The sequence below is a fragment of the Lepisosteus oculatus genome, chromosome 16 (genome assembly GCF_040954835.1).
Source record: "Lepisosteus oculatus isolate fLepOcu1 chromosome 16, fLepOcu1.hap2, whole genome shotgun sequence".
Taxonomy (NCBI): Eukaryota; Metazoa; Chordata; class Actinopteri; order Semionotiformes; family Lepisosteidae; genus Lepisosteus; species Lepisosteus oculatus.
Window position 1 is genome coordinate 10495809 of NC_090711.1, and position 12334 is coordinate 10508142.

General features: G+C 35.6%; 1 protein-coding gene across 1 annotated transcript in view; it reads left to right on the forward strand.

Annotated features, from left to right (window-relative positions):
- The window catches only part of LOC102694707 (cadherin-22), a 288857-nt gene that overhangs the window by 249365 nt on the left and 27158 nt on the right, over positions 1-12334 (forward strand). The window contains exon 12 of the mRNA XM_006639486.3: positions 9429-9680. Within this exon, the coding sequence (XP_006639549.1) occupies positions 9429-9680 (252 nt within the window). The remainder of the gene's footprint in view (positions 1-9428; positions 9681-12334) is intronic.

The window sequence follows — 12334 nt, forward strand, 5'->3', positions numbered from 1 at the left end:
GAGATTATTCAGTAGACCAAGATCATGAAGAACTCAACGGTTGGGTGAACTCATTAACTGCCTGAATTCTTCTCTCTTGCCAAGTAAGAAAGGATTATAGACCCTTGCAACATTGCACAGCTATATATTTTCATGCAGAAAGCTGGTATTTATTTCACATTTATAGAACACAGGCATAGTTCTGTTGCTTAAAGGGTTGCTAATTTTAATATGCCTGGAGTTTGAAAAGTAAATTTCTATTTTCTACTTTACTTACAAAAGAACATTGTTGCTGATGTTTTGAATAAAAATAGCCCTCTATATTCCCTATGCATATGGCACTGTATTGGGACCAAATGACAGATCAGTCCCTACAGGTGCAAATTGACAGATTCAGGCATGCTATCTCAATTACATCTGTTTCTTTAATCTCAGGAGGTCTTTAAAAGAATGAGGTGTGCAGAAGCAAGTTATTTGAGCTATATTCTGAAATTCATTCTGATAATAATCGGCTATATTTTGTTCCAAAATAAATGAAATAAAAACACTAAGACTCTCCTCTCTCAGGCAAACACTTGGATTAGTGGCTCTGTTCGTTCCAGTCATGCTTTCTTGAACACGCAGTAAGAATGTTTTCAAATAGCTTTGGATGGTCTCTGCCTGTAGAATACCAAATTTAATCATGCATCAGGCATTTTCCATCTCTCTCACCCAGGTTAATCAAAAGGTCACAAAAGTGTGTTGCTGTGGTATGCATCTTTTAGCTTTCTGGAAAGAATATCCTGGGGGAATGAAAACTAAATCAAACATTGTTTACTGTTTATTACTAGTGTTGTTTTAAGCATTTAAGCACTTAGGATTTAAGGTCAAAATAAATACAGGTATAAAGTAACTTCCAAATGTATTCATGTCTTTTATGAACTATAACATTAATTTTGTGAGTATTCCGTTGGCTCTGATAAGCACAAGGATGCACATCTTATAGCTTTTTAATTCTTTATGAACTTTTCATTCAGGATACTAAACCATTTCTCCATACCCAATATCTTCAGCTCCTCCAGTTTGCAAAGCCTGTGCTTCTGATCTACTTTCTTCAGGTCGTTTCATAAATGTTGTACTGGAGGCTATGATAACCAATAAAGAACCTAGATGTTTTTTTCTCTTTGCTGTTGGTTTATTTAGCTTGATTGAGGTTTTGCCTTAGAAAGTGACATGAGTTTCTAGACCAAAGACATTAGGCATGTTTCATTAAATATTGTGCTAAACATTGGAATCCATCTTTGCTTCAGCTCTAACTAGGGCACAGAGAATGCAAACCAACTCTAGCGGAACAGATCGATTTCTGATCCTCATAGAAGATATCGCTCAACAGAAGCTTTATCTAGGAACAAGTAATAGGTTTATTCCATTCTGAAAAAAAGAAGAAAGAGAACACAACGTTTCGGCCATGGACCTTCTTCAGGTGTGAGTGTTGACACCTGAAGAAGGCTCCATGGCCGAAACGTTGTGTTCTCTTTCTTCTTTTTTTCAGCATGGAATAAACCTATTACTTGTTCCTTTGCAGCCTACGCACGCTGACGCAGCTACCCACTTGAACTAATAGAAGCTTTATCTATGTGTGTTAGCCATACTGCCAACATGAGACTGTCCAAAAACACAATTTGTGTTTCATTCAACCACATCACATGGTCCTATTTGACTCCCACTTACTTGGATGTCAGTTAGTTGCTATATTTCAAAAATAAATGTATTTTCTTCTTATGTTGCTATGGAACTCTTCAGACATCAGATTCATTAAACTAACCTCATGGAAACATTGTACCCGGAAACCTGCACAACAACCTTTTTGACCTTAGTTTTGGCTAAAACCTTTTTATATCCCCTTACTGGTTAATAGAAACCACCCTATAAGTCAGTGAAGTTGGGCAAAATAGATAAAAAACTAAAATGTCTAAAACATTTTTTTTAATAATCTGTCACTAGAGTTGTTATTAGATTCCATACATACACTTACCTTTTGAGCATTTTTCTCATTAAACATATAAAAATAATTTCAGATAACTGAAGTGTAAAGTTTATTTCAAAGCAAAAACCTTTAAAAAAACAAAATATACAGTCTTGGCACTAAAGTGACACATGGATAGGCCGGCTGATGGGAGAATGGTATTTTACAATGGCACGTATTCCTTCTTTTGTTTCCAAGCGCTGTCCCCATCAAGCCAAACAGGATTATACCCTTGCTGATCTGTCTTTAGAGATATGTACATAACTGAGAGCGACACCTGGGTGAATCAAGATTGATCTGACACGAGGAAAATGTCAGAGCGCGAGTCGGAGAAATGTCATTCCAAGAAGCCTGGCTCTCTGTATTTACCTTGACGTGTCAATGTGTAGCCTTCAGCTTATGGGTGACTCGGAATTTACCTTCTGCATCTCAATCAAAACTTAGGATTTTTTTGGGGGTTTTGAATGCATATTTGTCGACCTGTCGGCCCAATACGTCCCTTTTCTTCTTGCGCCATCAAGGTTCGTATTGCATCTTTGCTTCTAGAGATTTGACACATGCTTATTTGAAGGTACAGACATGCTGCATTCCCAAAGAAAACATTTCTTTCTGTTTTTAAAGGAGAAGACTAGAGTAAATAAAGTATGTTCAGTCTAGAATAAATACAGGCTAGAGGGCACTGAAGTATGACTGAAAAGACTGGATAAAAAAGAGAAAATTTATTTCAAAAGTAGACAGATCTATCTTTCATTTTTTTACCTAACATCTTTACAAGTATCATACAGTACATACTATATTAAAATTAATAATTGACGACATAATATTAATATACAATACTTTAAACACAGCAGATACAAACAGATCAATATCTGCTAGCTTGTATTTTTTTGTTATGCAGGGACTAACTTCTTAACATAAGAACTATGGAAGTCTGTTGGAAAAAGTTTCATTCATGGAGCAGATGGCCCACTTGGGTCACACAGAAATCAGAGCAGTATTTCTCAATATCTTCAGCACTGAGTGACAATACTTTCTGTGTAATTGTGTGGGAAGTCAAATGTGAGATACATTTTCAGAAGGCTTGTATTTCCCATATATTATAAATGCTTATAACACTTACAGTAGTTCAAGTAGGTAGCTGCGTCAGCATGCATAGGCTGTAAAGGAACAAGTAAAGGTTTATTCCATGCTGAAAAGAGAAGAAAAGAAAAAAGAAAACGTTTTGGCTGTGGAGCCTTCTTTGGGTGTGACATGAATTAAAATTTTCAAAGTGAGCACAAAACCGTGAACTTTCTGAAAGTACTGTAAGTCACCATGTTGTTCGCATTTGAGTTTCCACGAATTGTTGTGCAGCAGACATCTCAAAGCAGAAAGTTTCCAATGTGATCTCTATGCAGAGGTAACAAATAAGTCTCGAAATCAAAAGCAATATTTTTATCGGATTAAAAGACTTATTCACAAACCTGCTTGTTTACAGTGTCATGGGGACACACATCACCAGATGTTTTGCTGCCTGATTCTGAATTGTAGAGCATGGCGTTGTGCATGTCTGGAAATTTCTTCTATGAGGACATTTTACACTTCTAGAGGTTTTACACTTTACTGTGTGCTATGTATTGTGGGTTGAAATTCATCAATATTGATTATTTCTAACCCTGTAATATGAAAATAACGTTTCTCTTACCCTTTAAATACAATCAGTACATTGTTGACACAGAATGTTGTTATCACATTGATACCAAAACTACAGAGACATTGTGAGATACAGTATGTCACAATATTGTATAACACTAATAGAATTATCATTTTAATTACATATACAGAATTCTTAGTAATTACTGTATGTGTTCAACAGATGCTTATTAGTAAACAAAGTATTTTATTTTAGATTTTGTTTTTAAAAACAGTGGGTTAAAAAACATCTTGTATTTAAAAGTAAATACTGTATATAAAAAATCAAAAGAAGAGGCCAGATTAAAATAAAAGTTTGGTGTAGTGGATTTGAATTACTTTGTCACATACTGTAATATGCATTGGACCTGCAAATATATTATACTGTAGAGAGCTGCTGTCACGATATTAGTTCCCCCCTCCTTAAGGGTGCTCCAGCCCTTTTACTTAAGGCTTTATTCTCTGCACCTGTTCCCTATTCCCAGCCCACCTTAAAAGCCAGGCGCTGACGCTCTTCCGGGCTCTGCTCTGATTTCCATATCGTGCGAGTCCGGGACCTGGAAGCGCCTGGTCCCGTTAAGGTTTTAATCTCGGTTCCCGTTCCCGTTCCCGTTCCTGTTCCCTGTCCCCTGTCCGCCGGTTCTGACCCGGCCTTCGTGGTTTTAATTCCCTTCTTTTGATGGATCTCCTGGTTTTGGTCTTACTCATGTGTTTTTGGATACTCTTAGGATTACTCTCTGGGATTGTTCGCCTCGGCCACACCTCCCCCGTGCACCAGCGCACCTTGGACACGCCCCCCTGTCTTCAGTCCCGTTTTCCTGCATGACGTTTCCCTAGTGTTTCCCCACTCCGTCGGACTGTGTCGTCCGCATAGGGTCCGGAAAGAACTGTTCGTTACAGCTGCACTATATTTAAATCGATATATAATTTCTTAATATTTCAATTTGACATTGAGGTACAGTATGCACCTTTTGAAACATTTAGTATAATTTTAATGACCACTTGCAATACAGTGGTGTAAGTAATGACAGTAATATGAAGACAGCCTGCAAGAACAATGCTAATATTTTCATATACAGTATATACTGTAACTGAAGTATAGTATTTATATCTGTGGATATTATTTCATGGAATTCTTTAAGGTGTGTGGCTCATTGTGAAATATATGTATATTTTGGGCTATGTTTTGGGCTCATGCACAATTAAAAACAACATGCTATGAAGGAGACATTTCCTTGTTTAGCTAGAAAATTGATCCTTTAAAAATAAAAATAAATCTTTAAAATTATTTTAGAATTGTAGAATTAAAAAATGCCACTAAGAAAAATCTATTTTTTTGTGTTCCCAAGTCAGGGCAAGCAGCCAAAAAATATCATAAATCTTGAGGGGGCCTGAAGGACTGCATGGTTCAAAGGCCAATTAGTGTCTGTATGAAACACTATGAAATAATGTCTAAAATTCAGGAACATTTTTATCAGTAGATGCCACCATAAGCCAAATGAGAAGCACCACAATCGATTCGAAGCTGCCCCAGAAGTATTTCACACTTTTGTGCATTTCCATTTGTACCGGGAACATATCAGATATTAAACTGAGAAACTGAGACATATTTTTAATTAAAAGTCATCAAATATCTATAGTACAATGCATTGTGTGAATGAACTGGGTGTAAAAAGCCAGTAGATTATCCTGACTGTTAGTTACTTAGTGTTAGTTATTTAATACAGTATGTTGATTATATAGCAGTGACAAATATTTGGCCGAACAACTTTGTACATAAACCCCTTTTCGGTTCACAAATTGATTGCCTGAATCAGAATTACAATGTGTAGGGGATGCAAGAATTCACAGAGCAGTTCAGTGAAGGTAGGAGAGAGACAATGAGCAGTGAGTTAATCAATGAAAATGAATTTGGTGCTGGCCTGTTAGTTGTGACATCATAGTAAACAATTGGTTTGGATGTTTTCAGATAAAGTCCTGGTACACATCCTGTAGGTCCCTGAATAGTGGATTGTCATCTGAGTGATGGACAGTGACCTCTGACCCATGGTCTGGGCAGAGGGAGACTACAGATGGAGCTTTTGGCATTGACACAACTTTACGATGTCAGATGGGCCTCTTCAGCTGCATTCCTCTGCTTTTACATAATAGACCAAATATTAGAAATCTCAAATAATACTTAATACTAACTGTATATTAATATATTAATATCCCTTGCCACTACAACAGTCATAGTAATTTCAAACCATAACATTTAAATTCACCTTGCATTGTTATATTCCTAATTGTTTAGTCTACTTTTCTTGAGTTAAAAAAGTGAATAAGTAATTATCATAGTGAATACATAAGCAAGTAGTGTGATAATGACTGCTCAGATTGTTTTGATGTAATTAGTGGTGTACCACCAGGATCTATAGTAGGACCAAGGTTCTTACAAATTTTTGTCAATGGTCTAAACTGTTATAAATAGTAGATATGTCAAATGTACAAATTATGTAAACAAAAGTTGTAGCAAATGTCAATAAAAGCCAAGACTTCTCAATTCCTGGTATACAAGTGCTGGATTTTGCAAGTACAGTACCTGTACTGTACATACTGTAGCAAAATCAAACTTTAAATACAAAATGGGAAACACTGAACTAAAAAAGGCAACTTCAGACTTAGATGTTTATGTTCACACAAAAAGGAAATAAAATATACAGTACATAGTTAAAAGCTGATACCCTGGATTCAAGGAATGTTAGAATGAGATCCTTGAATGAATTAGCTGCTTACTATGAAATGGGCTTCAAAAGCCAAATGGTATACAAATAGTGGAATGTAGCTTGTCTAATGGTCTTAAAGGAAAATAGCAATAAACAATTTATTTGGAGTAAATCAGTGTACCTAATATAAATCAGTCTATGTCTCATAAAGATGTAAAATAATTTACATGGGGGCAGCAATTCTCTCTAAAATAATTATATACTGTATAATGTATAGGTATACAAATATACTAATATACAGTAAGGTGAGAAAAAAGGAGAGAATGCTCATATAGTATGCTATACAATATGTCTATGTAGGAGAGTTGCTTAAATAAACTCTTGATCTGCTCTGCCACTCACTGGAGCTCATTTAATTCACATGAACTTAAACACCACTGGAATATGATGAATACATGTTTCTAAAAAGTGGCTGCACATCTGACAGTGATATATGCCGTGTGCGATAAAATATGTGGTTCTTAATATGGGTTTCCATCAACTGTAACTACAATTTGTTCTCTATTTGTCAAAACACCTTCTTTGCAGTTTATGTATTAATTTATGTATGCATTGAATGTGGCCCTGTTTTTCATATTTGGGATATTTTTCCCCCTTTTCTTTTATTAAGCTTCTTTGTATGAATACAATCAGATTCACTTTAAGAAAAAAATGACAGTGTCATTTACAAAGATGAGCTAGGTCAGCAAGCATTGTGGCAGTTTTCAGAGAGAACGGTTAGTTGCTCGCAGGCGTATGTTTCTCCAAGATCATTATGTCGGCTTCAATCAGTTGAGCTAATGCATCATCTTCAACAATAAATAGTTTACTTCGTACACAATACTGAGTTTGAAATTAATGGAAGTTAAAAAAGTATTTTTAATGAAAGGAAGGGAAGCTTCAAGGCCTTCAATTTGAAATAAACTGTTTTGCACCTGGTGATAAAAAATAGGCTGGCTTTTAGAAAAATAAATATTAATATTTCATCCATCCTTCCATTTTCTGTTCTGTTTTTCCAATTTAGGGTCTTTGGGGACCCAGAGCCTATCCTAGCAAGCAACAGAAGCAAAGCAGGGTACACTCTGAACTACAGGGGAGACACACAGACACACATACACAATGCATACATACTTTAAATTCATACCCGGGTCAGTTTTTGGTGATTACTATAGATCCAAAAGCATACAAGGTATATTTATTAATCATTTTTAAATTATAGTCAAAACAACCCCCTTAATCCTCCTTTCTAATCCCCATTAATTTCTGAAAATGTGCAGCTAATAATTAACCCAATAACAATAATATAAACTCCTTAATATTATTGTATGATTAATATATTATATTATTACAGTAATAAAGAAAAATCTGACTTAGTGTCATGAGGAAATGTCTTGAGTTATGAGCCATAAAAAGATATATGGTACATAGTTTTTATGTGTCATAAAAAGATTTAGAGGTTGAACTGCAGTGTACAAAATAACACTGAAAAAAAGCATAATTCTTTTGTCTTTTTTTGGTACACATTATATGTTTTAGGATCTATAAGACATATTTTAAGTCAATTTTAGGTGTATAATAAGAAATGCAGGTACAGCGCAGTAAATTTAAAAATATTCTGTATTTAATATTGAGATGGTATAAGAATAGACGGTCTATTCCAATAGGTACCAAAGTTCCTTAATTGAAAAAATATTTCACTTGCTCCACAGATGGTGATGTCTTTATAATTGCTCCTGAAGTGACTTGCTGTGGCATTAATTTAAATGTTTTGTAAATATTTGTAAATATTCCACAAAAGTAGTCCCTTAAATGTCTTTTTCGCACGGAGCATATCAAAAACAGGCATCAGGATATCATTTAGGTTGGGTGACATTAGTGGTTAGGTCTCATTTATTTAAGTTTGAGAAGATTCTGATTAATATCTGATTAATATCTGAATCTTAACGTTACTTAATTAATAAGATTCCTGAGTGGGAATCACATCAGAAAATCAAAATATACCAAAGCAATGGTCTATAAAGTAATTTTTTAGAATATACATATTTTCCTGTAAGCCACTCACAATTTACATGGGTCTGATTTTTCGTACCACTGCCAAAATCTGCTTTCATTTTTAATATTATAAACTCATCATTTTCCCTGAATCTAAAACAAATATTGTGATCGTGAAATGCTTGCAAACCAATAGAATAACATTGTAGGGTTTTTTGTTGTCTTGTGAAAAATGAATATGAAAATTTCTCGATCAATAATCAATTGCAAGGCCACTGCAATAATACATTTCTTTCACCAACTGTAACACATATCAGCGTATAGGATTTTGGTGTAAAATACCAAGTAGTTGTGAATCGCTCTCTGCAGGGCACCCTGGCTGCTGTTTCTGCTGTTTCTGATCTGTGGTTTGGCTTTAAATCACAATGCTCATTTGAAGGACTGGGTTTTCACAAGCATGTGTTATGGATTATATAAATCAGATGTGTCCATTCCTCGACTGAGACCTTCATACAGTAGTTAGTTTTTATCCTACCTGAGCACTTAAGTATCTAGAAATTAAGCTGCTGGTTATTTAAAAAGCCCCCAGGCTTGTAGGTGTATGATTAAATAAATATAGAAAATCCTTAGGTCAGGTGAGAGATTCTTCTGTGCAATGGCGATCACCATGAATCAGTGCTCTGTTACATTAATATAGATTGACTGAATAGGTTCTGATTTATTTTCTCCTGATCTGATGACAAGATGATCTGATGATTTAGGCAATTCCCTTCTAAATGCTGACTGAGGTATTACCAGGCAAAGTACAGTAAATTATACTACAGCCATGGTAAAAGTAAAGCAACGCATACTAATATCTAGTATATATGACAGTGTTGATACTGTATGATTTAACATGAAAAGACAGGAGCATTCCAAATATAACATTTCAAAATGAACATTTATATTTACTGAGGTGAACATTTGAAAGAAAAGGATTGATCACCTCCAGAGAATGCATAGGTGTTATGGGATTGTTACTCTCTCTTGTTTCCCAGACAACACAGCTGGCATCAGGACCCAGCGCACTGGCTTCAATAGGCGAGAGCAGAATGTCTACTTGCTCCCCATCCTAGTAGTGGACAGTGGGCCTCCTGCCCTCAGCAGCACGGGCACCTTGACCATCCGAGTGTGTGGCTGTGACACAGATGGCACCATCCAGTCCTGCAACTCCACAGCCTATGTCATGTCGGCTGCCCTGAGTCCTGGGGCGCTCATCGCACTCTTGGTGTGCATGCTTATTCTAATTGGTAAGATATCTGCAATTATCTGATTGAGTTATGTCCTTTGCGCTATCCTGTTTCTAAATGTTTTCTAACAGCACCACATGGTGGTATTTTTAATCCCATTCCATACCAAGCACATCGAACATACTGTCTCTAAACAGCACTAACCACTGCAGGTGACAGTGCACTGTCATACAGGACCTGACACATACAGTATGCTCTTACTGAATCAGGATACAGTATTTCCAGTATGCCAAGACTTCATATCATATGAATGGGAAGATTGGGTAGCTCCATTACGTTTGCTGCATTCAGTTTAGAACAGTGGGAATCAATGAGAACAAATAACTATGATGCTTGCCTGAAATGTATCCATATTTTCTACACGCAAACATGGCAGGTCTAAATAGACATGTTATAAAGACCACAAACAAAACAACATATTGTATGAGTTTACAAAGCTACTGTTGCTACTGTAATTGAGAATTGTGAACTAGGGGGTGTTGAATACATATCAGTGAGGCATCCAGCATACAGCTAAGTACACTACAAATGCTTTAACAGGGCAGGCAGGGTGCTAATTTACTACTGTCCAAATATGTTTTCTGTGGTTTAGTATCAGTGGGTGTTTATGTAGAGGTTGTTGGTTGTTGTCTCCATAAACATTTTATGGATACATTATTTGATATCTATAAATCATTAACATTGGCATCCTATGTAGATGAATTAAGGGAGTACCCCTCTTGGAAGAGGTGTATAAATCATACTTATTCATTCATTATTTTTTCATTTCTTTGTGACAAGCTACAGATAAATAATAGAGTTGTCTCATGTGTGAGAACTAGTTCTAAATGCTCAAATAAAGCAAAGAAGGTATCTAGCATAAGCTTAAGAATAGAATGATCTAAAAAAACGCAAGATACAATTTCATGCAGTACAGTAAGTTGTGCAGTGAAGCAAAAATACAGCAAACATGATTTAGGATAACATCACTAAGTTATAGAAAATTAACGTTTGCCCAGTATAAGTATCAAAATCTGAATCAAAATGGACTGTTCACAATCTGAGAGAGGAAGAAAGCAATCACAAAATGTGTTTTTCTTGAAATGACAATACTTTTGTTATATAATCCATATTAACTACAGTATGATAGAGAAGGGCAGCTTAAGGATCTAGGAGCCTTCTTTGATCTTAATTGAATACTTAATTGAATGTATTATTTGCATAAGAAGTCAAATGCCTTGATTTATACAGACTTAGATTAGTAACTAAAAGATATATGTAAAGCCAGCAAGAATCCAGCCTTCAAGAATAAAGAAGCACAAATGAGACAATCTTACCTGCTATTTTTTGCTTGTTTTAAAGTTGGCTAAATGATCAGATTTGCCTCTGTAAATGCTTCAGTGGAAGCCGCTTTGTTGAGGTTTGTCTGAATCACACTCTGAAACAGGCTTAAACAAGCACAGATAACACATGAGGTAATAAATCATTTATTCTACCTCTGCCACCGAGTTTGCTTCTGAATCTATGTTTTCATAAAAATAAAACACAGGCTTTTGTTGTAGAAAACATCGCTATCAGCCACGGCAAATTACACTCAGTGCACTGTTTTGCTACAGCAGATGTTTCAATGCCCTTTTATGCTGCTGCCCAGATACAGTAGCTGGTTCAACATTTACAGTACATCACCTAGTACACATGACTTTAAATAGGACATTTCAGAGAGCCCATACCTGTATGGGAAGAAAAGGTTACAATTTTTCAAAGTTTCAGGAGTTTCCTTTGCCTTTTTCTCCACATTTTTCTTTTACTGTTTTTACAGCAGTTTTTTTTTATTGTATGAATATTCTTGTGTTGCAAAAACGAGAGCATTTACCTTTTTATGTTTATATTTAATATTGACTTCTTTTCATTCAATATACTATGTCTGTGCTTATTATATGATAAAACACTCAGAGGAACCTCCGGATGTTATTTTATTCTCACCCACAGCAACCTGTTTACAAAATAAACATTTATTGTTACTGTCAGATTTATTAACTTAATTTCTTGCAAATATTTGCTCATGTTTTGTTTTCTTACTCTTTCAGCCCATTAATTATTTTATTGGTTTATTTGACAGACAAGGGCAACACGGTAGAGCAGTGCTCCTGTTTACTCCCATAGCCCAGAGACATACTGGTAGGTTAATTGGCTTCTGGAAAAGTTGGCCCTGATGTGAGCGTGCACGTTTGTGTCTTGTCACACACAGACACCAACACACGCACACGTATGCAGACAGGTGTATCCTATAGAAGTTTGTGCCTGTTGCTTGTTGGGATAGGGTCCAGCTCCCCCATGACCATAAGTGGATAAAGCAGTGAGAAAATTTGACAAAAAAGTAAGGCCATATCAGAATATAACATACAGTATGTTTTGATCTGTAAAAGATGGCATAATATATTTAGATTGGACTAACAGATAGTAGGTTGAGTGTTCTGTAATTCAATCATCTTGACAGTGAAGCAAAGGCATGAAGTGAAAGATAATAAAAAAGACAGTAATTAGGGTATAGCCTTACAATACAATCGTATAAATAAAAAATAAATAATTTGATAAAGAACATTCATAAACATTTTCTCTCTGGGTCAATGCAAGAGAGCAGTGCTGGCAATAAAAGCTTGCTGGATGCAAGGCAG